The sequence below is a fragment of the Psammomys obesus genome, unplaced genomic scaffold (genome assembly GCF_907164565.1).
Source record: "Psammomys obesus unplaced genomic scaffold, mPsaObe1.curated_primary_1811, whole genome shotgun sequence".
Classification (NCBI taxonomy): domain Eukaryota; kingdom Metazoa; phylum Chordata; class Mammalia; order Rodentia; family Muridae; genus Psammomys; species Psammomys obesus.
Genome location: NW_026596406.1, coordinates 91102 through 116537, shown reverse-complemented (window position 1 = coordinate 116537; position 25436 = coordinate 91102). Strand labels below are relative to the sequence as shown.

At 47.2% G+C, this 25436-nt stretch overlaps 2 protein-coding genes across 8 annotated transcripts; both read right to left on the bottom strand.

Moving 5' to 3' along the window:
- Positions 1 to 1924: 1924 nt before the first annotated feature.
- Positions 1925 to 5928, bottom strand: CUNH9orf131 (chromosome unknown C9orf131 homolog). The gene is made up of 2 exons (XM_055597639.1): positions 5800 to 5928; positions 1925 to 5293 (listed from the first exon to the last, which is right to left on the bottom strand). Exons 1-2 carry the CDS (start codon positions 5926 to 5928, stop codon positions 1925 to 1927), a joined length of 3498 nt encoding a protein of 1165 aa, XP_055453614.1.
- Positions 5929 to 14294: 8366 nt separating this feature from the next.
- Positions 14295 to 24249, bottom strand: Dnajb5 (DnaJ heat shock protein family (Hsp40) member B5). Of its 7 annotated transcripts, none has more exons than XM_055597631.1 (5): positions 24130 to 24208; positions 23198 to 23617; positions 20792 to 21036; positions 17229 to 17830; positions 14295 to 17065 (listed from the first exon to the last, which is right to left on the bottom strand). In XM_055597631.1, the coding sequence occupies exons 2-5, from the start codon at positions 23377 to 23379 to the stop codon at positions 16832 to 16834; spliced, it is 1263 nt and encodes a 420-aa protein (XP_055453606.1). In that variant the 5' UTR covers positions 23380 to 23617; positions 24130 to 24208; the 3' UTR covers positions 14295 to 16831. The 7 variants fall into 7 exon arrangements, with proteins under 7 accessions (XP_055453606.1, XP_055453607.1, XP_055453608.1 ...); XM_055597632.1 differs by having other exon boundaries at positions 23198 to 23325; positions 23399 to 24193; XM_055597633.1 differs by having other exon boundaries at positions 23198 to 23325; positions 24130 to 24189.
- Between the last annotated feature and the right edge of the window lie 1187 nt (positions 24250 to 25436).

The following is a 25436-nucleotide window of genomic DNA, read 5'->3' as shown; positions in this document are numbered from 1 at the left end:
GCATAGGAAGAACTAAGAAGATGGGCTTAGTGTGGTTGTGATATATACCCATAGGATTTGCTGAAGGAGGCAGAGGTAGTAGTTTAAAGCCAGCCTGGGCTATACATGTTGTCTGGCAGTGGCAGTGTGCCTTCATCCCTGCACTTGGGAAGCAGAGGCAGTCAGGAATCTCAGATCAAGGGTACTAGGACTACACAGAAAAACCCTATCTTGAAAAACAAGGTGGGCTTAGAATTTGAGTGATTTTGACTCCTTTCACAGGGAAATGTGTAAGTTATAAGAATGGTTAAAGATAAAATAAGTTTTTCACAAAGTCAGAAAAAATGAGGTCTTATGGATCAGATTTGGTGATGCTTGAAATTGCCCTGTTTTGTATTATGGCCTCTTTAGTGGATTGAGCTCTATGGTATTGAGGAAATTTGACATCATTTTGGGAGAATTAGATTCTCAATTCCATACTAAAATGTTTGCTTACCAATCTAAATATACAAATTTAAAATGTTGCAGAAATTACTTTAGAAGCCTGGCCTATAAGAGTGCTTGCCTATCATGGACAAAGCCCTGGGTTTGATAAACTAAGCGATAATACAAGTACAAGTACGTTCACATTAGGTGTAAGGATCCTTAACAGTGAGAGAAGCTGGTTTAGGGATATAGCTCAATGGACTATAGTTCATTGAAGGTTCAAGACCCTGTCTGGGTTCAAGCCCTACTCCTCCCCCAAAAGGGAGAGCAACAGACAAGAGAGACCGTAGAGATGCAATGAGAGAAATCTTGCCTTTGAAAGCTTTGAAAATGGAGAAAAGGAGTTAGCCAAGGTGAGTATTAGTTAAAGCTACAGAAAGGAGTTCTATCTCAGCCAATTCCTTGATTTTAGCTATAAGAGATGTGTTGGATTTTTGGCATACATGTATTTTGTCTGAATTGTTAAACCAACCAGAGAAAGCTAGTACTATATCCAACCAATAGTACACCAGGAAAATGGGTTAAAAATTGTAAATTGGCAGTTTTTAAACATGTGAAAATGGTTTTATCCTAGTGGTAGAACACTTGCCAAGGAGTTCAAGGCCCTAGATAAATCATGAAATAGACATCGTAAAAAGTCAATAAGGGTTCGAAATGTGAAAAGACACTTGTTTTGTGGCCTTGGGGATAAATTAGCTGATTCAGTGAAAGAAAAGCAGGGCTGAGATGTAAGGCTGAGGAGAAATGGTCAGAAAAATACAGAAGCTACAAATGGCACACACCTGGAGTCCCCAAACTTGGGAAGTTGAGGGAGGAGGATAATGAGTTGGAGACTTATTACATAGCAAGACCTTGTCTCAAAATAAAATGTATAGGTCAAGTGGATGAAGAGAAGGACTAGGTGCAGTATACAAACAGCTGCTTATATCATGGTACTTAGGTGAATGAATGTGTTTTTCTTTCACTTGGTATGAAGTGTTTCTCTCCAGCAGCATCAGACTTTGTTCCTCTGGCCCTGCAGCTTTACCCTAGAGAGAAGAGATCTGTGGACTCCTTAAAGTTTGAAAAGACAAACAACAGAATGCTTTATCTTTTCTAGAATAGTGGTTCTCAACCTTCTAATGCTGTGAACATTTAACCTAATTTTTATTGCTACTTTTATAACTAATTTTGCTACTGCTAATCATAATGAAATACCAGTTTTCGTATGGTCTTAGACAACCCCTTTGAAAGGGTTGTTCAGTTCCCCCACACCCAAAGGGGTTGTGACCTGTAGCTTGAGAGCTGCTGTTCCAGAACCTAACCAATAGAGGGGATATGGCTCTAGCAGAATAGGGAACTGACATCTTCCGTAACCTAGACTTTAAAGAAGACATAAATGGGATTTGTCTAGTTGAACTACTTTATTAGGATTTTCTCTTTGTCTCTATTTCTCTACCCACAACTGGTTTGGTTTGGTTTATGGGATACTGGGTGCCGTTACTGCCATACTTTTACTGACTGGATTTTGTCGGCGGGGTCTATGAACACCAACAAATTTAGTTAACAACCTTTGAATACCTCTGGTAGGGGGAGCCTTGGATGTGGAGGATGGGCACCGCTTATAATGGCGAGGATTCTGAGCATCACCAACCTTTGTCTTTTGTTGATCCCAGGGACCAGAAGCATTTGGGAGAAGCTGCTGTGCAAGAGCAGTGTGTGAACTCTGAGCTTTGTACTGAGACTTTTTAGAAAATGTGTGTATAGGGGCCTCTGCTGGTCTGCAGGCCTGAGCAGGGTGGTTTTCCCCTGTGACAGTGGATGATCCTAATTCTGCATCCCCTCGTCCACATCTCTCTGCTTTGCATTTTCTGGGACTCCCTCTTCCTTGGGCTGATAGTATTTCTAAAGTCTTGTCTTGTCTCTGGCCAGAGATCAGAACCTCAGAGGACTCTCCCATTGCTGAACAGTTTTCATCAGCCTTCATGTAAGCATGACCCAGGGGTGGGATTTGGACCATTACCTTCCTTTCCATCCTCTTGTTTTTCTGAGACTCTTGTTCTGCTCTGCTGGCAGCTTGTAGCTGGGGTTGAGAAGGGGAGTGGGAAAAGTGAGGGTCCTGGGCAGGCAGAGGTTCTGTCCTTTGAATTTTGGGGGCATGACAACTTGAAAAGCAGGGGTGCAGATTAAGAGGATGGGTCTGTTGGGAACAAGAGGAAAGTCCCCAAGGTTCTGGAGTTAGGGGTTTAAGGACTGGGGAGCTGCAAAATGAGTGATAGGAACCTGGGGATTTGAAAATGGGGCTCTGCTGTAGTTTTTTCAGTTTGAGCTTTAATTCTCTACTCCATTGCCAGGCGTGGATCACAGGCTGGTCACACACCTCTGGGACAGCCCCACTCTGGGAGGACGAAGCCTCTACTTTTGCTTCTGAGAGTATCTTTTCCTTCTGTAGGCCAGACTTTGGGGCTTTAGCTAGGATGGAAGTTGGTTGCAGAGGATTCTCTACTGGCGGATTGGGACCCTGGGAGGCCTCTTTTTCTTGTACATTTCTACATAAAAACTCAATGTTGGAATGTGGCTCTTGTGATGGAGCAGAGAAAAAGCTGGGGCTTGGTAGTTCAGTGACCCAGAAATCCCTTCTCTGCTCTACTGCTGACTCCATAGGCTTAGAGTTGCACTGGCCTTCAGAAGGCTCACTTAACTGAGAGTTTGGAGGTAGACTGAATTCCCAAACTGAGGATGCAGAGACAGAACAGTTTTCGTTCTGCTGCATGTGCTCTTCAGCAGGCTTAAAGTTAGATAGGATTTCTGAGGGTCTAGCTCCAAGCAGGTATTGGGATAAGCTTTGAGCTGGTAGCTCAGAGGTCAGTAGGTTTTTTCTTTGACTGTCCCCACACCAAGCTTTAGATTTTTTAAATGAGTTCTCTATGGGACTAAGTCTGAGGGTTTGCTGTGCAAGATCTGGGTATGGGTTGAGGTTCCGAAGTGGATGCTCAGAAGACAAACATTTTCCTGTATTGCCAGTATCCTTCCATGTAGCTGCAGATGTAGGGAAGTCATCCACAGTATTGATTCTTTGTGGCACTAGAGGTGGTATGTGGGCAGGATGTGGGGAGTCAGATACCCAGAGATGTTTTCTCTGCTCCTTTGTCTCCCATAAAGCTTTAGGTTCTAACAAGACTCTTTGGGGCCCCATTATTGCAAAGTCTGGCAGAGAGGCAGAGGGAAGGCTAGGAGATGAAACTAGGTCTGCATAGACACAGGAATTTTTTGTACTAGGTCTACCCTTCAAGTGAGTCTTAGATCCCAATGGGACACATTCAGGGGTGGTTTCATAGAAACCCATGTTGAAGTTATTCAAGGTTGGAGTTTTAAAGGCCCAGAGATTGCCTGAGTTTTCTCTGCATTGCCATTTGGCCTCATATCCAGACAGGTCCTCAAGGGGACTCTCCTTCTGGTATCCTGACAGGGTATCTAGAGGACAGGGGTCTGACACTGGAGACTTAGAAACAGGTGGGTTCCCTTTGTATCCTATGTTTCCCCAGAAGTCCTTAGGTGCAGACAGTCTTCCTTTGGGGTTAATATGTTTTACTTCTGACAGAGCATCTGATGGTTGATAGGAGACTGACATTAAGGGATCAAAAGCTTGGGGATTGTCTTTATATACTATGTATCTCCTCTGAGTTTCATATCTAGGGGGAGTTCCTGGAAGGTGAGTACCTTGGGGTTCAGTACCTTGAGGTTCAGTCATGGGTACTGTGAATTGACAAGGGGCCAAGATTGGGATCTCATATCTCTGAGGGTTCTCTTTTTGCATTGTGGTTTCCCAGAGAGCTTTCAATCCAGACAGGTCTCCAATAGGGTTGACTCTATGGCATTTTGTCAGGCAAGTTGGGTGTGGGCTTGCAGTTGGCATTGTACATTCAGAGGCTTTTGGGTGTTCATTTTTCATGGTTATCCATGGCACTTTAAACCTATTTAGGACTTCCTGGGGATTAGCAGGATATGACAGAGAGGCAGAAGGTGATTCTGGGTTGTGTTGATGGAGGCTGGGGTCCCCTGACATCTCTCTCCAGGCCTCAGAAGAACATAAGAATGTGGAGGGTCTGATGTTTTGGAGTTGAGGCTGTGGGTACAGAGCTCGACTCTCAGAGACACAGGAAACCTCGTTGTTGTGTGAAAACCACTGTGTATGTGCCTTGGTGTCAGATATAATCCCCTTGCAGGCCATAGGCAAAGGCTTAAGATTGGAGGACACTAGTGGGATAGGAGGGGAAGATTGAGAACTAGGTGCTGTTCCTTCCAGATCTTCCATCATATGGGCTTCAGGGGTAGGATAGCAAGTTGAGGAGTGATAAGAGGGAAACAACGGTTTGTACACAGGCAGGAAGGCAACCTTGTTGAAGAAGACAGAAGGACAAATAGATAGCTTTCGTGGAGAGGGGCCTTCTGAGCTCAGGAAAATAGTCTCCAAGGACTCACTGTGCAGAGAGGGAAGACCCCAGAAGAGCTGGCTTTTTCTCTGCTGCAGGGACCTCCCTGAAGCTATCTTGTTTCTCACAGGCAGGTTGGTCAGGATCTGGAAGGTAGGGAAAGATCTGGAAGGGCTTGAGGGTTGTGCAAGCACTTGTTCTTGTGGCTCTGTGGCCTTGGGGAGGCCCTCAAAACTACAGGATGGCTGGGCTGGGGCTGCAGTGAGTTGATTTCCAGTGGGAGGGTCTTTGGAAGGAAAATATGGTTTTTGTGGATCCAGAGATAATTCTTCCTTTTCTTCCCCATCCTCTTCCTCCTCTGATTTTTGCTTCCACAGGCAATCAAGAACGGTCAAATGATGTAGAAGTTGTAGGCCCTAGGGAATAGAGCATGGTACTATTAGGTATGACAGCTCCTTAGAGATACGTGATGTGTCACCCTTTCATTAGTCTCTGTTCTACATGCAGCTCACCTGCCTTACAGTGGCTGTAAGGCAGCCACTGCCGGTAAGTGGCTGCTTACCAGGCTGTTCATCCATTGTTAATGTCAGAGCCAGCTCTCATTTAGAGATCAGCATTTCCTCGTGTACCCTAGGGTCAGTGAGTACTCACTTGCTTTTCAAACCTATGTCACTGATCACTCACCCAGTCACTAAGCCATAGGCTTATAGTCCCTTATCTGTGTGCACATCCATAACAAGAATCTTCCATTTGACCTCACATATCATTTTAGTAGTTTTACCCTGTCCCATGTGCAAGGTCAGTGGTCATCTACCTTGCCTTGCATCATTATGTTGCCAGAACACCAGGGCTGAAACTGTTGCCATGTCCCAAGCTGCCACCATCTTCGGATCTGCCAAACCATGAACAAGAATAGTATCACCAGATTCCCTGGACTCTGGAGACAGATGCTGCTGCTGCAGTGTCTGCAGGCCAGAGCATGGGTCAGCTGGCCTTGGAGAAGACCCATATCTCCCTTATCCCTAAGCAGGTCTTCTAGGAGCCATTCCATTTTCTTCAGCCTAGTGGCAGTTTATTGAGGTCATCACTACATCATAGAACATAGAATCTCAACTCCCACATGGAGCTGCCTCCTGGAGCTTAGGGCCAAAATGTTGCCTTTATCAGATAGCTCTTCTCATACAGTGGAGTCTCAGTGCTCTGCTTTTGATGGCCATGATCAGAAGTTTGTGTGCTTTAGGACATGCATTTTTAACATTGAACCATGTTATCCAACTCTCTGACCGTGAAACCTCAATCAAACAACTTAGTATCTCATGTTTTTGTTGTTAGTTTTGAGACAGGTAAGGTCTCACCACCATATTCAGCCTATTGCCTCCATTTTTAGGATTAAATGAATATGTGTATTTAGAACAATACCTGGTATATAGTATATTGTGTGTGTTCCTGTGTGCTTGATTTGTTTTAATTTCATCCCTAGCATAATCTATTTTTAATGGCATTTTCATAGTACTAATTTTGGTTATTTCTCATCCCAATCCCTTCTTCTTTGCTGTCTCCTTATACCACTACACTTCTGCCCCATATAATATCCCATTTCACATTCACATCACATGCTCTGTTACCTTTCTATCTTTTTTCTTTGAACCTCTTTTTCCTCTCTTCAAGGGATCCTTTCTACTTTCCTGATCTCCTCCTATACTCACTCTCACATAAATACACATACAGGAAAATTAGAAGCTAGGCTCTGCATACAAGAGAGAACATGTATTTTTCATTCTGAGCCTATGTCTTAGTTAGGATTTTTATTGCTGTGATGGAATACCATACCCAAAATAAATTTGGGGAAGAAAAGGCTTATTTCAACTTTTACTTGCACATCATAGTTCATCAATTGAGGGAAGTTGGGGTAGAAACTCAAGGCAGAACCTGGAGCCAGGAACTGATACAGAGGCCATGGAAGAGTGCTGCTTACTGGCTTGCTCCTTATGGCTTGCTCAGCCTGATTTCTTATAGTACTCAGGACTATCAACCCAGGGTTGGCACCCACCCAACCCTGCATAGTGCACAATGGCCTGGGCCCTCTAACATTAATCATCAGTTACAAAGATGAACTATGGTCTTGCCAACGGGCCAATCTGATGGCGGCATTTTCTTAACTGAGGTTCCCCTTCCCCAGATGACTTTAACTTGTGCCAGGTTGACATAAAACTAACCAGCACAGCTTGGGTTACCTCAATACGTATATTTTCCATTTCTTTCCACTTTCCAGTGTATGCATATTTGCATATTTTTTCTTTATGAATGAATAAAATTCTATTGTGTATATGTCTTACTCAGGGTTTCCATTGCTGTGATGAATCACTATCATCAAAAAACAAGTTGGGGTTGAAAGTGTTTATACTTATACTTCCAGATCACAGTCCGTCATTGGAGGAAGTCAAGACAGGAACTCAAGCAGGGCTGGAATTTTGGGGCAGGAGCTGATGGAGAGGCTGTGGAGAGGTACTGCTCACTGACTTGCTTCCCATGGCTTGGTCAGCCTACCTCTTACAGAACCCAGGACCTCCAGTCCAGGTATGGCACCACCCACCATGGGCTGGGCCCTCTCCCCCATTGAGTAACTAATTGAGAAAATGCCTTACAGCTGGATCTCATGGAGGCATTTATCAAGTGAGGCTCCTTCCTCTGTGATGGCTCTAGCTGTGTCAAGTTGACACACAAAACCAGCCAGTACACTATGTATCACATTTTCATTATCCATTTTTTTGGCAGTGAATACTTAGGCTGATTTCATGTTCTAGCTACTGTGAGTAGAGCAGGGGGGGAAAATTCACAAAAAGCCAAAAACAAAAAATGTGAAGGTGCAAGTATCTATTAGGTAGGCTATAGAGCCATTTGTATATATGCCCAGGAGTGGTATTGCTGAGTATAAGTTATATGGTAGTTCTTTTTTTTAGTTTTAGGGGTTTTTGTTTGTATTTTGTGAAACCTCTACAATGATTTCCATGACACCAGTTCATACCCTCACAAGTGTGAGACAAATGTGGGAATATAGGATAATTCTGCCATCTTCCCTTTCATCCTTTCTTCAAACCCCCCCCCCCATTATATTTATATTGACAGGCCCTTTGCCATAGTAACTATTTTGGAACTCACTATATATCCTAGATTGGCCTCAAACCCATTACAGGAATGAATCATCATTCCTAACTTTTCATCTTTTAGATTTTTTTTTTTCCAAGGCAGGAGATCATTATGTAGTCCTACTAGCATAGAACCTGCTGTGTAAACTGGGCTAGCCTAGGATCCATAGAGATTATCTGGTGTGTATGTGTGTGTGTTTGGGTGTTGTGAGGTGTCCTCACACTGTTGAGCTAAAGTAGTACTTCTCCCTCAGCCTCTTGAGTAGGTGGGACTATAGGTTCAAAGAAGAATAAATGTGTACAAGTTCAACATCTTCAAACTTTATTTTTCTTGTTTCCCCTCATACCCACCCCAGACAGGGTTTCTCTGTGTAGCCCTGAATGTCCTGGAACTCTCTCTGTACCAGGCTGGCCTGGAACTCAGAGATCCGCCTGCCTCTGCCTCCCAAATGCTGGAGTTAAAGGAGTGTGCCACTACTGCCTGGTGTGTTCAAACTTTGAATTGCAGAGAAAAACTACAAATTCATTAAGTAAATGTAGAAAACCACATTATTCATACATGGTGAATGTCTCTAGTTTACCTAAATAAAAAAGAATGAGAATTGGCCCTGAGCCTTTCCTTTTATATCCTTTTTTTCCCCATAAAATTTGTTTTGTGGATAATTATAGTTTTTCAGAGAAAATTATGGATAGAAAAACTATATTGGTTTTGTGTGAATTGTTATTTGGGAGCGATGAGACCACTGTTAAGTTTAGTCACCACATTTTCTGTTCTGGAAATGACAGTCTCGTTCAGTCTAATTGTAAACATACATATGTGCTCAACTGCAGTAAGTACATAATAAAAACTGTAATATAAGGGCATGCAAAGGATGCTAAGAGAAAAAAGATCCCAGAAATGCACAAAGTGGCAACAAGGAATGATTGGCTGGAATTGGAAGTTCCTTTTAGTCACCTTTGTCTTTTGCTCCACGTGTAAGGATATGTACGAACTCAGTGTAGCTGGAATTCCCCAGTTGTCGGTATGCACTTCTATGCACTACTGATCCAATTTGCTATCTAAAGCTGACGGCTCACGTTTGTCATCAGCTCAGGCAGTCCTGAATGTTGCCAGTTGTTGGTGCCTCTTCATCCTCTTTTCTACATTTTATTTTACGTGTATGATGTTTTGCTTGCATGCATGTCTGTGTACCACATCCCTGCCTGGTGTCCAAGGAAGTCGGAAATGGGATTGAATCCCCTGAAACTGAAGTTATAGATATGGGTGCAGGACTTGATCCTGGGTCTATTGGAAGAGCAGTCATTACTCTTAACTTTGGAATCATCTCTTCAGCTTCTACCAATCTTTATCACAGCAAGCTAAAGCACTTCTGATGTCATTTTCAGAATCTGTGTGTGCCATTCAGCAAACATAGCTTCATTCATCACAGCATCCAGATACTTATCAGCTGGGGTTTTCTCCAGTGATGCCAGAATAGCATGTGAACCTGCTCTGTCAATGAAATCCTCTGTTTTGGTCAGTCTTGTTGAAGGCCTTCTTGAATTTGTGGATCTGTAACTGTTTATATATGGCAAACATATTGGATGTTGCATGCTGAAGGACTTCTTGGTGATCTTGTTCTTGACCCTTTGGATTGACATTGTGGGTTCATCCCTGCACAACTGTAAGAGTCAGCATACCTTGGTAAAACCTTGCTATCATGATCCTTCTCTTTTATTTCTTGTCCTTCAGTGTCAATGCAGAGGGGAAAATACACAGCAAGTAGGCATTTATTGCTAAGGGTCTACCTGTTCAGCTCAAAGCTCTCAAGGGTTAGCTCGTTCCCTCTCTTCAGGGCCCACAGTCTTTGAGAATGTTCATTGCTAGAGCTCATTTCTGTCAGCAAAACACTTTTCAGTGAGGAAACTAAAAGAAGAAACCAGCAACCAGAACACCAGAAAATTATGGTTCTGCTTATCCCTGAAAATTGCTGATGAATGCCCACCAGGTGGCAGTGTGAGATGCAGTAGAACAAACACCCCAAGACCAGCTTTCTGAGTCTTGATTTTGGACAAATTATTTAACTTCCCTGAGGCTTAGATTCTTCCTTGAGATACTTGGCCTGTGTCCCTCACAGGATGTTTTCAATGAGCATATGGGATAATGGACAAGAAAGTGCTTTGACATACACAATGTTATTGCATAACTGAGCCCATTAGTTGTCATTGGTCTCTAGTCCCCTAGTGCCTCACACAAAAGACTGTTTTAGGCAGCTTCTGTACAGCTCTTCCTTGTTCCATCTTCATCACATGTGACCAAGCCTTGGAGAGAGCTTACCAGAAAACAACTTATGAGACTCAAGACTGGCTTGCTCTTGGGAATGGGATGGGGTTGGGGATGGGGGTTGGTATTCAATAATCTCTTCTGTACCCTTCTTCTTTGCATGACTTATGCCAGTCTAGAGCCCTAGGGCAGGTGGGATTGAGATGACGGGTAGAGATTGAAAGAATTCTTTGGCATGAAGGGTAAAAGAACTATTATGAATTAATGATGGGAGAATGTGACTGGCCCCTCAGACTTGTGAGGCCTTCCTGTACCCATTCTGCCCCTATCTGCAGCAGGCACTACCAGTGTTTTGCAGCCATGTGGGAAAGATTCTTGCTGAAGGCAGCTTGGAGCAAGTTTCCTGCTGGGAGAATCTGATGAAGCAAGGGCAGAAGCCAGCCTGCTGTTTGGGAGGTTAGGAAAAATGCTGCTTCTGCTGTGTCCCCAGGCTCCCCAGTTCCTCTGCTCTTGTGGTGTTCCTGGGCTCCCCAGTTCCTCTGCCTGAGTCTCCCTGGCTTCCTTGGCTTCCATTCTGTGACCAGACCTTCTCAAAACCCAATTGACAGTCTCTGTGTGATCCTGTTCAACACTAGCCTGTTTTTGAACCTGTCAGATACACACAATGGAAACCACATCAACGGCTATAGAGGCGTGGGAATCCCCAGAGGCCCGGCTTCCATGCTATACTCTACCTGAGCTTCACTTGTAATTTTGCCCGCATGTTAGTTGGCTTCCCTCTTATCTTTCATGCACTGCAAGAACGGTAGCTCCAGCCTCTGTCACAAAGTCCACTTCGCCCTTGCCTATGTACTGTCACTAACCTCCTTCCCTATCTACTCTTACATTAATGATATTTAATTACATCTGTTTATTTACTTCAGTACATGTGTGGGCACAAATGCCATGGCACATGTGTGGACAGAGGACAGTTTGCAGGAATTTGTCCTCTTTTTCCACCATGAGTATCCCAGATGTTGAACTCAGGTTGTCAGTCTTGGCAGGCAGCACCATTTCCCATGGAGCCATGTGGCTTGCCCTCCTTTTCCTGTAAAGCTCTTCTAGAGATCTGATGGGTTCCTTGTTCTTAGTTAACTTTTGATTCCACTTCAGCCCTGCCAACAGGGTCTCTGCTAACAAGCGCTCTCTCTTACTGCTGCCTCTGCTGCCTGTGGATATGCAGTCCAGCCCTGTGCCACAGCTGCAGCGCTCTGGGCACCTTGGAACTAAACTCAGAAAAACACATCCTCACATAGTAATTTTAGTTATTTTCCAGCAAACAGCCACAGGTGGCATTCTTAGTTCAGGCTGTCTCCTTTCAAATGAGCTTTGTTTTCACAGGATAGGATCTCTGAGGGCTGGGTACTGCCCTTGGGACCTTCTCATTGTCTCTATGCAGACCATATGGTTCTCTTTTCTTTTAATATTTAATTTTCTCTTAATTTTTTTCAGTTTTATGTACGTTGTTGTATATTTATGCATGTTTTGTTTATGTGTGTGCACATATACATGTGTCCTTTTGGGCATAAAATATTATTTTTTAGAATGTGTACACATCAACTCATATTTGAAGTACTGATTTATGCAGGAGTATTTTTTCTCTAAAAATTTCTTAGATTTAGTGCGCACTGCCCAGGTGAGCTGAAGAGGGTATTGGTTCTTCTGGGACTGGAGTTACAAGCCTTGTGAGCTGTCATGTGGGTAAGATAAAAAAATACAAATAAAAATATTTGTACACACTCTTGTTTTTATCTTTGTAATTAATTTTACTTGTTCTCTTTATTTCTGCATGTACATTTGGGTTCCTGCTTAGTCTCCTTTATGTCCTTTATGTTGGCCTGAGGGACTGCCTTTAGGAATTTCAGGGCATTTGCTGGTGATTTTCTCAGTCTTTACCTAGGGATGTCTTGAATTCTCCTTTAGTGTTTTCTTTGAGACAAAGTCTCACTGTGTAGCCCCAGCTGTCTTGAATCTCACTAAGTAGATCAAGCTGGCCTTGAACATCCAGATAACCACCTGCCTCTGCCCTCCTGAGTGCTGGGATCAAAGGTGTGTGCCACCTGTTTTTTGCTTTTTATTTTTTTTTTTATTTTTTTACTTTTTGGTTTTTTGAGACAGAGTTTCTCTGTGTAGTCCTGGCTGTTCTCAGAGATTTGTTTGCTTCTGCCTCCGAAGGGCTGAGATTAAAGGCGTGTGCCACCATCGCCCAGCTACCTGTTTTTGTTAGTGTCTGTCCACTAGACTTTCCCTCAAACTTGCTATCTAGCCCAAGGTGAACTGGAATTCATAGTCTTTCTGACTTAGTCGAAATGTTTTTTTTGTTTGTTTGTTTGTTTTGTTTTTTGTTTTTCCCTCCTGCTGGGATTGAATAGAGCCTCTCACAATAAACACTTTGGCTAGCAAACACTTGCCAATGATCTCCATTACTGAGCAGTTTGGGTGTACAGAGTAATAAGGTCTCTTATCATTTCCTTCTTTTTCCTCTTCCTTTTCTTCCCCTTTCATTTCCTAGTGCTAGGGTATCAAGCCCATGGTTTTGCATATTTTTTACCTGTTGCTGGAACTTTCATTATTTATGTTTTGCTTGGTGGTGTTTCACAAATATTAAAGGCTTTCTTCACCATTATTATTTTTTTCTCTCTGATTCTCAAATTGAATAATTCCTTTGACTTATCTTTAAGTTTACTGATTTTTGTCTATCTTTCTAATCGGTTCATATTACTATCAAAATTTCATTTCAGTTGTATTCTTCAACTCCAAAGTTTCTATTTGTTGATTTAAAAACTACACACTGTAACATTAGCTCACAAGCCAATAGCCTGCTTCTAGGGTGCATTCAGATGTGTACTTCATCTGTATACCAGATATAAAGGACTGGCCCATCACTGCACACTCTCCTCTGCTTCAGTTTCTCATCTCTTCCCTTCTCTTCCCTGTGCCTGGGGTAACTCCCCCCTCCCCCCCGCCGGCTCTATCACTCTTTCTCTGTGTGTGTGTGTCTCCATCTGTGTACAACAAATTTCTTTACACCAGATCTTTTTATGTATTTTACTTTTCGCTCCCCTTTGTTTTTTGAGACATGGTTTCTCTGTGTATCCCTAGCTGTCCTCAGACATACTCTGTAGACCAGGTGCCCTCCAACTTAGAGATCTGAGTGCCTCTGCCTCCTGAGTGCTGGGATCAAAGGTGTGCGCCGCCGCCGCCGCCGCCACCGCCACCACCACCACCTGGCATATTTTACTTTCTTATGAGAGTTTTTGCTTGAATGTATGACTGTGTACCACCTTCATGCAGTGTCTAAGGAAGCCAGAAGATGGCATATAATCACCTATAACTGAAGCTACAGACAACTGTGAGCCACCTTGAACCTTGGAAGATCAACCAGTGCTCTTAAGTGCTGAGCCAAATCTCCAGTCCTACCCCTGAAAAGTGTAATAGCCGCTTAGGAACTGGGACTGTAGTACTCTCAGTCTAACATTGTCTAAGCACCTCTTTGAAGTTTTCCTTTCTTGACTCAGGCCTTAAGCGTTGAACTAAAAGCCAAAATGGTATGACTGGAGTGTAGGAGAGAGGTGGAGCTTACTTCTGAAGCCATTTGAATCCATAATGGTTCAGGTGACAGAGCCCAGCTGAGGTTCCTTCTCTAGTCTCCCTTCTTAGCAGCTGTGCTTTAGATCTTAAAGCTAAAGAACACTGTTCAGCTCCTTGAAAGAAACCCTCAGACAGATTGGCAAATATGCTCACTAAAAATTCAGTCCCGCTGGGTGTGGTGGTGCACACCTTTAATCCTAGCGCTTGGAAGGCAGAGGCAGATCTCTGTGAGTTCAAGGCCAGCCTGGTCTACAAAACAAGTCTAGGACAGCTAGGGCTACACAGAGAAACTCTGTCTCAAAAAGCAAAAATAAAATAAAATAATAAAATAAAAATAAAATATAAAATAAAATAAAAAATTTCAGTCCCACTCCCAGGTGTTGGTGCCATGAACCTTTAATCCCAGCACTCAGGAAGCAGAGACAGGAAGATGTCTTTGACTTTGAAGCTATCCTGCTCTACATAGTGAGGTCTGGATACCCAGGGCCACACAGAGAAATCTTGTCTCAAGAACAACAAAAATCAGTGCCAAGGCTAAGGGTATAGTTAAGAGGGACAGCACTTGCCTAGAGCATTTAAGGTCCCATGCTTGGTTCCCAGTGCCTGTCCTCATCTGTGAGCAGGAAAGTCCAGAGACCCGAGACTTCTATGGGCTGTGGCTCAAAGGGAACCCTCAATTCAAGAAAGAGCATGCATTTTTTTCCCCTCATGGTATCATGGACAGACTTTATAGGAACAGGGACAAGAGGCAATCTGGAGTTACCCAGCAGGAGGACAGGTCCAGGTGACAAGAGGACACCATGTGATGTGTGCAGCTGAGGATGGGCAGTACTTGGAAGCAGCAGATGAAGAGGAGAGAGGTTGGGGGATGCATCACCAAGGGGGCAGCCTTCCAGTCTTCTCCTTAGAAGGCTATTGGAGATTTGGAAATTCATTCATAGTCCAGCGGAGGCCAAGGAGAAGTGAGGTGCAAGGAGGCTGCAGCTCCCAAGTCCTAGCCCTGGTCTTGAGCAGTGAGCTAGCTGAGCGGTGTCAGAAGCTAAGTGGTGGTGTGACTCCAGGGGCTAAGCTGGTTCAAGGTCCAGGGCAGCCAGGTCTAAAGACATTGTCATACAGAATGAGCAAATGGGTGCCATAGTTCTGTCACTACAAAAATCACACACACGGTGCAGGTTCCTGAGGAGGCCAGACCTTGGGGGTTCCCCTGAGCATAAGTGAGCTGCCTGATGTATGTCCTGGGACTGAGCTTGGCTCCTCTGTAAAAACAGGAAGTGCTCTTAACTTCTGAGCCATTGATCCAGCCCACTTGGTGGCCAAATTTTGTCTTTGGGACTGTGCCTACTCTCATCAGTTAGGAAGTCCTCCATCCCCTCTGAAGAATAAAATGTAATTCAAAGAGAATGTTTAGATGAATCTGTTAGATCTCCTGTTGACACAGCTTCTGGAGAGGCTAGGCTCTGATTTTCATAACCAAGGGTATCTTTTTTGAAGACAGCTGGCCTGTGGCTTCTAGCTTTGTTGTTTGGGGTATATGTTCTGGAATTCTAAGAAGTCAGAGCAGAAGAGGTCAGCTTCGGCTTATACTGAGGTTGCTTGGCATTTCTGAGGTGATCAGGCTCTGGAAAGAGGCTGACAGTGCCACTACATTCCTACCTGAATCCCAGGGTCACTGCTCCTGCTCAGAGGCCATATTTTTTAAAATACTTTATTTCTTTTCATAATACTGTCATTACAAAAAAAATACAAAAAAAAACTACTATAAAAACATTCAGGGGCTTGTCAAAGTGAGAGACCCTAAAGACCCCACCCCAGGACCCACTGAAGCAGTTTTCTCCCAACTCCTTCACTGTGTGACTTTTCTACAACTGTGGGAGTGGGGTGAGGGTCACACCAGCAGAGGGGGCTGGAAACTTCTGACACAGCCTCCAAGAAAGGTAAGAAATAAGTAGCTTCACATATCACAAAAGTGGGGTTTGGAAGTTTGGGGTGGCTACGCCCTGAGTTCAGAGATGTGGGGAGAAACCTGTGATCCTGAATCTCTTGGTGGGGAATAGCTGCCACCTGACCCCAAAGCCCTTTTCCTTCCTGATGATGGTGGGAAGATGGGTCCTGCCCCACCTCAAAGCTGTGATGGTTCAGCCCCTTTTTCTTTTCTCTACCCTTGAACCGTCCTTAGCTGGGGAGACAGATTCTCCAACTCTGCGGGTTGGAGGCAGGGCAGCTGTTGTGGAGGCTCCTGAGTGTTCACTCACCTCCCTGCCCCAAATGAAAAGTGTCTCGTGCTCAGTGGATGGCCTTGTTCTCTCCCCTCCCTATCTCCGCTCCTCTCTTGTCTCCCAGAGACACAGGCGACTTTAGGCAAGTGCTTCATGTGCATGAATACTGGTGTGGTAGCCTTGGACACTGCACACCTGGGGCCAGGGTAGGAAGCGGTATCCTTCCTATCCTTTCTTCAGAAACAGGAGGAAGCCAAAGGGAAGGGAGAGGAAGGGTGTTAGCAAGGCTGAAAGGGGTGGAGGACATGCTATTTACAGGCATGGACAAGGAATCTATATCTTCAAGTAGCACTCAAGTCACTCTTCAGCCACTGCAGTGGGAACTGGATTTAGAGCTAGTGACAGAAAATTGACCCCTGGTCTGGGCTAGCTTTCCCCACCTCCCTCCAATTCCCCCAAAGCAGCCCAGCTCTGAAAGGGATTGGGGACAGGAACATTTTCCTGAAAATTCAGTGGCTTTTTTTTTTTTTTTTTTTTTTTTTTTTTTTTTTTTTTTTTTTTTTTTTCTTTTTCTTTTTCTTTTTTTTTTTTTCATTTTAGAAAAGTGCCAGTGTCCGGTGAACATCCAGGCGGGTCCACATGAGTTGGGGTGAGTGTGGGGTATTGCTGTGGTAGGCTCAAGACTGGCCAGGGTAGAGCCTAGGAGCAGGGTAGATGCTGCTTAAGGATCTGCCGCGTCTGTGGTGTTAATCTGTCTGGGAATCGAACTTTGAACTCAACAATAAGGTCTCCCCGCTGAGTGGGCACCTTGGGGAAGGGAAGACCTTCCCCACGGAGTCTCTTCACGGTGCCTGGCTTGATGACATCATTACAGGGTAAAGGGATCACTCGACCATCAATGGTGGGAATGTTCACGGTGCAGCCACAGAGCGCCTGGGGAAAACAAGGCAGAGAGTGAGGGGAAAGGAGGTAAAGCGTGAAGAGGGAGGAGAAGGAGTTACATGGAAAAAGAATATGCCAGAAAGGAAAGGAAGGAAATGCTTCCTATCAACCTCCAAGAGACAGACAGACAGACAGACACACACACACACCCTACCTCCTTGAGGCTGATCAGTGCACTGTAGAGCACATTGGTGCCATCACGGCGGAAGTGTGCATGAGGCTTGTCTTTGAGCACGAAGACAATGTCGGCTGGGATGTTGTCAGGTGTGGCATCACCTTCTTTGGGGAAGGTGATCTTGGTGCCTTCCTTCCAGCCACGCTTGATGACGATGTGCAGGATTTTGTCCTCAGTGCGCACAGTTCGACCATCAGGGTTAAGGCGCCGTCTCGTGATCTTCATACGCTTGGTGGAGCCATGGTAGATCTCCTCCAGGGACACCCGCAGCTCATGCACCACAGGGGGGTCCTGCACCTTGCGCCGGGGGTACAGTGGTTCTGGGGCTCGCCTTGGACCCCTACTCAGCCCATTGAAGCCAAAGCGGCCAAAGGCACCAAATGGGTCCTCATCTTCATCCACGTCCATGTCATCTGGGTCAAAGCCGCTGAAGGGTCGAGTAGAGCGGCTGCTAGCAAAGAAGATATCAAAGGGATTGGAGCCACCAAAGAAGGAAGCAAAGGTGGCATGAGGGTCCCCATGAAAGGTGTAGTGAAAGGCGCCACTGGAGCCACCTGACGTTCCGCCGCCGGTCTTGAGGCCTAAAGGGGAAGAGAAGTTAGGGGCAGTGTGGTCCATCCTGGTCCTGTCCCAGCCTCTTCCCTCTGCCCACTGAACTGCTGGCTAGAGAAAGAAGCAATCTTTAACTCCCACAGACAGGACTAGACTAACAGAAAAAGAAAAACTTTGGACAAGATTAATTTCCACTCAGTTGAATGCATAGTTAGGAATATGTATTTAGCTGTGGTAGTGCATGTCTGTAATCTCACTGCTCAGAAGATGGGTAGGAAGATTGAGAGTTCCAGGCTAGTCTAGGCTATGTAGTGAGACCTTGTCTCAAAAAGTAAAGCAAAACAACCTGCATCTTGAGAGTCCATCAAGCTGAGTTAACCAAAAAGTGGGAAAGCCAGGACTAGGGGGCTTAGAAGATGTGATTTTTGTTATGTAATTATTTCCACGTACTCACAGTCCAAACATGTCCCATAAAGGCTTGGGTGGCTGGCTTTGTATTATAGGACAGGCCCTACCTGACCCTCAAATCTCTACTTCCCAAGACACCTGGGTCTAGAGACAAACAGACAGGGTTTGACCACAAAGGAGGATAATAGGTGACCTGTCCTAAAGGAAGTGTGGACACAATCTAGGAGGAAGCCTACTTTGATTCTGCTTCATCTTTTCCTACTTTTTGCTCAACCTAGAAATCAAGAAGTCTCAAAGCAAAACAAACAAAACAAAACAACAAAAAAACTAAGAAAGCTAGTTGATATGGAAATGAGGAGCTATTTTTCTAGAAAAACAATGAGTTATGTTATCTCCATACTCTGACTAGCACTGCACAGCTTTCGGGACTGCCACTCACATATTGTGCAGAACGGACTACAGTGGACCAGCTCTCAGCTCGGCATCCCACATCTAATGTGGAGCGACCATGGCAAGTCAGGGTGCTGGCACAAGCAAGGGATGACCCAGCTGCTCTCTCTGGAGCTGGGTATTGTTTAAGGGATGATGCTTTGATTTGTGTGTGATGGAGTAGTAGGAGGGATGTGGAGGGGCTTAACGCAGACTGGCCCTGCTTCGGGGATAGGGCCCAGGGGAGGGGCCTCTCGTTAAGGCTTACTTGTTTATTTATTTAGTGCTTCTTCGGTGGACCTAGGGTTCTGTGTGCTCTAGGCAAGTGCTCTAGCACTAGGTTATATTCTTAGCCCTTTTTGAGATTTCTTATCTAAAATTTCAGTTGGCCTTGGGAACCTGGGCCTACATTATCCTCTGATTTCATGAGACCACAACGACAGTTTTGGGTTTCATTAGAGAGGCCAAATAAGTAGCAGGCATTCAGGGGCTTGTGGCTGCTGCCTCTTAACCCCTCTCCTAAGACTTGGGGTCTGTTCTTTCTGTTGCAGGCATAGCTATGGAGCAAGGATAAGAAGCTAGGCAGAGCTTGGTGAGAGAGCAGGAGACTAGAATGATGACAACAGGAGGTAATTCTCACTGTGGGGATTCCTGCTCTACCACCCACCCCACTTCAAGCAGAAAACAACTTGTCCCAAGCCAGAGCTGTACAGACTCTGCACAATTGTTTTGGCTGGCTGTTGAGGAAGAGGCAGGGTGGACAGACTATAACTGACTTTCCAGGGCTGCTTCTCCCTCCTTCAGCCCCAGAGGTCTTTCCTGAGCCACAGTGCACCTGATGTATACTAGAACTCAGTGTCTTGGCCTAGGGTACACATCTGGATGTTGCCTTCACTTGGTCTTGGTGATAGATGAGGTGGGGGAGGAAGTTTCTGGGTAGCTTGTCCCACCTCCTTTCTTAAACAAAGGTTAGGCTACCGCAGGGCTAAATGCAGTTTTGAGACAGGCCACAGGGAGGCATGGTGCCTGCACTGCTTCCCTTCTTTCCTACTCCCAACACTTCCCATCCGCTCTGCTCTCCTTAGACCGGACAATGCCAGGGATCTGGGCAGGTGCCTGGTCTCTCTGAGAATTGGCAAGTCTAGGAATGATCAGGGGAAAACTGGAATGAGCTCACAGCATGGAGACTAAAGAGAGGGGGATGGGAAGGCAGGGCGCAGGGAGAAGGGCAGAGATGAGCAGAGCACAAAGTGAGGACGGAACATAAAGAACACTCTTGAGCCCCTGCTCATGGCAATGTGTCAGCTATAGTACATGTCGGTAGCCTGTTTCATTCTGAGGACAGGCTAGGAAGGTGAAGAGGGGGACGGTGAGAAAGAGTGGTGGAGGTTGTTAGGGGAAGGACAGTTCTTCCTAGGAAGGAGAGTCCTCAGCTGTGACAATGTCTCTTAATATAGCCTGACAGGTGCCTGTGGCTGGCGGGTGGCAGGCAGCCCCAAGGGGCAGGCCCAGAATTAGCAGCTACATCATGCCCGTGGGATGTGCTGGGAGGAGCCACCCTCTTACAAGCTTTATTTGGTCCTTTCCTGCTACCCGCCCTGTGCATGGCACCAGCTGCCCTAGGGAAGGGGTAAGATGCCAGCAACATCTCCCCTTCCACTCCTGGAACCCTGCCATTTCCTCTCCAAGGCAAACTTTTTCTGTTCTGCTGGCCAGGGATTGGGGGTGGTGGCAGCAACCATTTTTCACTCGGAACTCCAGTAGTTAACTCCCCGCTATTCCAGGGCCAGACTTTTATGCTGATGAATGGAAATGCCTCAGAGAGTCATGGGCTCTCTCTCCGCAACCTTTCCTACCAGCCAATGAAGCAGTGGGAACTTCAGGCAGGACTAATAAGGCTGAGAAGGAAAGAAGGTGGGGGAGTAGTGGGGGGAGGCAGGAGGCCTCTGGCTCAGTCTCCAGGCCTCTCTAGGGCCAGAAGGGGACAAGGGTGGGGGATGAAAAAGATGGGGAGGACAGTGAGTGGAGACCGGGTAGTGAGTGGGCTACTCTAGGGAAACTTGCGTCTTTCAACCCTGCTGTGAGAACTGGCTCCCCCAGGGCACGAGACAAACAAAGGGGTCCAGATTCTGGCTACCCTGCTACCTTCTTACCTTCTTCTCCATACTGATCATATAGGCTCCGTTTCTTAGGGTCACTCAGCACATCATAGGCCTCAGCGATCTCCTTAAACTTCTCCTCAGCATTGGGTTCTTTGTTCTTGTCCGGGTGGTACTTCAAGGCCATCTTCCGATAGGCTTTCTTGATCTCATCCTCGTTGGCCCCAGATGGGATTCCAAGAATCTTGTAATAATCTTTTCCCATCACAGCCACTGGACCGGTGCTGGGCTCCTTGTTTCTGAAAGAACCCAGGGCCAATCTTTGGTGCCCTGTTCTCTACAGCTGAGCCCCACTCCTGATGATCCTGTAATACTTAAATGATGATCTGTATGACCTTCAATAGGTCATGTCTATTCCCAGTCTCCCCATCTGTAAAGTGAAAATTCTGGGCTAGATGATATCTTCCAGCTCTCACATGCTGGAGTTCTCTGCTTCCCTTCTCAGCTTCCCGCTGGCTGAAGACTGTGGCCAACTTCGTAGGGTGAGACTGAAGCTCAGGCCCCCAGGCCAGCCTGAGGACCCCGGAGAAGCCCTTCTGGGTGAGATGGCACTGTGGACTGACAGACTCACACAGAAGGTCAGTGTTCTGAGTGAGGTCACCTGAGCTTCATAGTCTCTCCTACGCCACACCTCAGGCCTGTTGCCCAGGCTGAGGACAGCTGGACAGGGAACAGGCTCCAGTCTTCAGCCAGCTGAATCAGGGTATGGGAATCTGGAGTCTTTTCTGCTATCGGGGACCCTAGATCTCTCTGCCCTTGCCCCCAGACTACACTAAGCTTCACATGTGACTCAGATCACAGAGTGACTCACAGTGGAAACTGCTGTTCTACACCCTCATTTGCAAGGGGGCACTGTCTTTCCCCAACTAGGGTAACAGTTGCCTTTACTCATTTTCCAGATCTACACACTGATGGGTGTGAATACTTGTCTGTGCTGTGTAAGTACCAACAGCAGTGAACAAAAGCATCAGGGAAAAGGCCTTCTTAAAGCCCAGAAACCAGAAGACAGATGGACACTGACCACCATGTCCTAAATACTGTTGCTGCAAGCCGCTCCTCTACCAGGCTCTTCAGGGTAGGACCTGACTCTGTGCTGGGCTTACACTCCCCTTCTAAGTGGGTTCAAGGACGTCAGCACAGGGCGCTGATTCTTACATCCTAACCTGTTCCCATCAGAGCACCTGTGGAGGGGAGGAGGGGAAGGACTTGAGGGAGTGGTCAGGTGCCATTCTTGAGCCTTTTTGAGGTGGAGCCAGCCCTTGTTGAAACAAGGAGAACCAGAGTCTTTCTAATAATGTGCTGGCAGCCACAGCTGAGGCCTGCTTTTCTGTCCCTGACTGCTTCACAGTAGTGCGGTGTACAAGGTGTCCAGGCAGGAGTGAGGGCTGTGACAGGTGAGGGAGAACCTCTAGGACCTCAGGTAGGCAGGGAGAGTGACCTTAGTTCCTGTCCCACAGGGCCTGCTGCAGGTGTCTGGGTTGACTCACGGTACTGGGAGTCACCTCACTCTGACAAAGAGAAGGCACCATAAAGGCGGGTACTCCCCCATTTCCCCACACCATCATGTCACGCCTGTGGGGGAGGCTGGAGTTGGGGGAGGCAGAGAAGAAAGAGCATCTGGGGGAGGGCAGCCATTTTCGGAAACGGCATTAAAAGCAGTCTGAAAGAGAGAGATGGGGTGGTCTGCCATCTTTGTCTCAGCCCACACTTTCTTTTCCCCAGGACTGGAAGAAACCTAGAACAGCAACAGGGTGCCCAGGGAACTCCAGCAGCTTCTGGGTAGAGGGCAAGCAGTATGGCTTACCCACCTACCTTTTACAGTCCCTTCCTTATCTCTTCACCACTGCCAGCGTCTTCTCTGCCACCCATCTGCTAGCTATTCTAGACCCATAATTCTCTTGCCTCTACAGACACAGGGCAAACGCTCAGGACCTGCCTCCTTTCCCTCCTTCTTTCCACCCCACTTCCCTCTCCCTCCCCACAAGCCATGTGGTTGAATGACAAAAGAGCCCCATGGAACGGCTCTGCCTTTGATGAAATGAGTATGTTAAGGTAGAGATAGGAATGGAAAAAAAAAAAAAAGACAACTAGCAAGAGGGACTGTCAAGTACAGGGAGGAGAGAGGATACTGATGGAGATGTGACAACAGGAAATGGCTGAAATGGAAAACAGCTTACTGATGGGTTGAGAGGAACTGAAGAGCTGAAATATTGGAGATGTTTGTGGAAACAAGGAGTTTGAGAGAGATGAATGATATGGAGTGCAATTCATTCAAATGTATAGACGAGGTCAAATGGCATGTAACAGGATGAGATGAGGATGAGAGGGAGGAAGGGAGGAGGCACCGTGGGGAATGGCTGATGGGAAGAATCTGACCTGCCCTTCTCAGGAGGGACTTACCGAAACTTTACAAACCCATTCAGCGTCCACGCTCGAAGTTTTAAGGGCTCCAGCTGAATTTTAAACATCAAGCTGGCTAAGAAGTCTTCTCCCCAGAAGTGTGGGAAGCTCCGGAAAGCTCCTCGAGCCTGCAGTGGGGGTGCTGCTGAGGGTGGGCAGGACAGCACTGTGCGCTTAAACATGCCCAGCCAAGCCCCTCACCTCTGAGCGCTCCACCGGAGCCTGCTTGGAACGCTGGAGCTCTGGAAGCCACCTCCTCAGATTCTCATAGGCCCTTGCCCAGCAAGGCCTGTCTGCTGCCGCGGGAGCCGGACCTGGTCCCCAGGTGCGGAGTGCAGGGAGAGGGTCCAGGAGCCACCTGCTCTCAGGTACAGCAGTCTGGCTGAATGCGAGTGGCTGTATGGCTGTGTGACAGTGAGGCTGGAAGTGACAGTGTGTGCTTGTTGAGTGGCGGCGTGTGTACACCTGTGACAGGCGTGCTACTGAGGGCCTGAGAGGCCGTGAGCTCCTGGCGCCTCTCTGGGGGGACCCAAGCCCAATCCCCAAGAACCTACTCAATGAAGTCACTGACGGGGAGTCTCCTCCCCCGCAGATGGGCGGGGAGGGGCGGGGCAGAACCGAGCCTGGCCGGGACAAAAGGCGCGGCGGGGAAAGGAAGGAAGGGGGTTCGCGCGGGGGAGGGGGTCGGTGATGTCACCCCAGCTGGCTGGCTGGCCTGCTCAGAAACGCCTCCGCCCGGCGCAACCCAATCCGACCCGACCCACCCCGACCCTCGTCGCAGACACCCAGCACCTGGCAGACCCCGAGCTCCCAGGCCCCGCATCCCTCAGGCAGAGGAGACTGTGGGCCCTCGGTGTCCCAACCCCCATACCAGGACCTGTCTTCTCGACGCCCCACGCCCGGGACCCCGAGTCCTCGCCCAGCGCCCTCACCCGTGAGGAGCTGCGGGCACCGCCGCGGTCCTTCTATCAGCCGCTGCCCCCTCCCCCGGCTCCGGCTCCGCCGCCTCCGCTCGGGACAGGAGTCGCCTGCCCGCCGGCCGCAGACAGCGGGACCGGGAGCCCGCCCCCACGGCTCCGCCTCCGCGCTTCCCATTGCACTATCTGCCCATCACTCAGCTCACGCTCTGCTGTGATTGGACACCTCTCAACGAGCGTCCGGGTGATTGCCACCCCTTCTCCGCCCCTGTCACCCGGCCACACGCGCACACATTCCGGGCAGCGATTGGTGTGGGTGTGATTGGTGCCCTCTGGGATCAATCAGCCACGCCTCTTCTCCATCTAGTCGTGTCATTGGTGAAAGGGACAGGGGAGGCAACCCCAGGCGCCCTTTGATTTTATTGGCTCATCCCTGTGATTTCCACTCAAGCCTGAGGGGGCAATTATATTAGTCCAATCTCCAGTATGAGACGTGATGGCCATCGCTTGAATCAAGGGAGAATCTTCTGGAACGAGTGCAGCCTCAAAGACAACCTAATAGGAAAACTGCACTCACCAGCTAGCGATGACATCAGGCATTCTTTCCTTCATTTAGGAGAGTGGAAGGAGAGGAGTTGTGTGTGTGTGTGAGGGTGTCGTCTCTGGAACAGTGCCAGAAAGCTCACCCCTTCTTACCCGTCTTCTGTCAAATTGTGAGCCAACTTGACCTGGCCTGGCTTGGCTTTACCGTGTCTTGACTTGGGGCTGACCTCACGTGGCTTAGCTGACAGTCTGGGTGCCCTTGGGATCCCTTCTCTGCGTTAGTAACAGGTAACTCAGGAGTGACCCTTCATGCTTTTCAGTCCTTCATGCTGGCTCGCGGTACTTCTCAGCCACTTGGAGCCTGCAGTGTCCAATTCAGACTCCTTATAACCCGCCTTTCCTCCTCACCAACCCCTCCTCCCTCAGTAATACCCGCTCTTCCCTCACCCCAACATTCTGTCTTGTTCTATATCTTTCTTTTTTCTTCTGTCTTATTTTTAATTCATCTCTCTGTTTCTGTTGTCTGCAATACGCATAGCTTTCCCTTTAACCTTTTGCCTCAGCTTCTCATGATCCTCTCTCTTAACACTCTCACACGCTGTCATCTCTGGCCCCCTAGTCCCCTAGTAAATAATTAAATCTCAGCCCCAGTGTCCCCGATACTCAGAGCAGGCGGGGCTGCGGAGGCGTCGCCAGCGGAAGCCGCCGCTCCAGCAGACACTGAGCTTGGCGCCCACGTTACTGTCTCCCAGGCCCATCTGTGCTGGAGGGAGCGGGGG

Bases quoted from the DNA above. Each gene is read 5' to 3' on its own strand.
- Dnajb5 (XM_055597631.1), bottom strand. From the start codon at position 23,379: ATGTTTAAGCGCACAGTGCTGTCCTGCCCACCCTCAGCAGCACCCCCA. The intron at 21,037-23,197 runs GTAAGTCCCTCC...GGGTTCTTTCAG, and splicing joins AATGGGTTTGTAAAGTTTCG to AAACAAGGAGCCCAGCACCG. The intron at 17,066-17,228 runs GTAGGGTGTGTG...TGTTTTCCCCAG, and splicing joins CACTGATCAGCCTCAAGGAG to GCGCTCTGTGGCTGCACCGT.
- CUNH9orf131 (XM_055597639.1), bottom strand. From the start codon at position 5,928: ATGGAATGGCTCCTAGAAGACCTGCTTAGGGATAAGGGAGATATGGGT. The intron at 5,294-5,799 runs GTGATACTATTC...TCTATTCCCTAG, and splicing joins TCCAGAGTCCAGGGAATCTG to GGCCTACAACTTCTACATCA.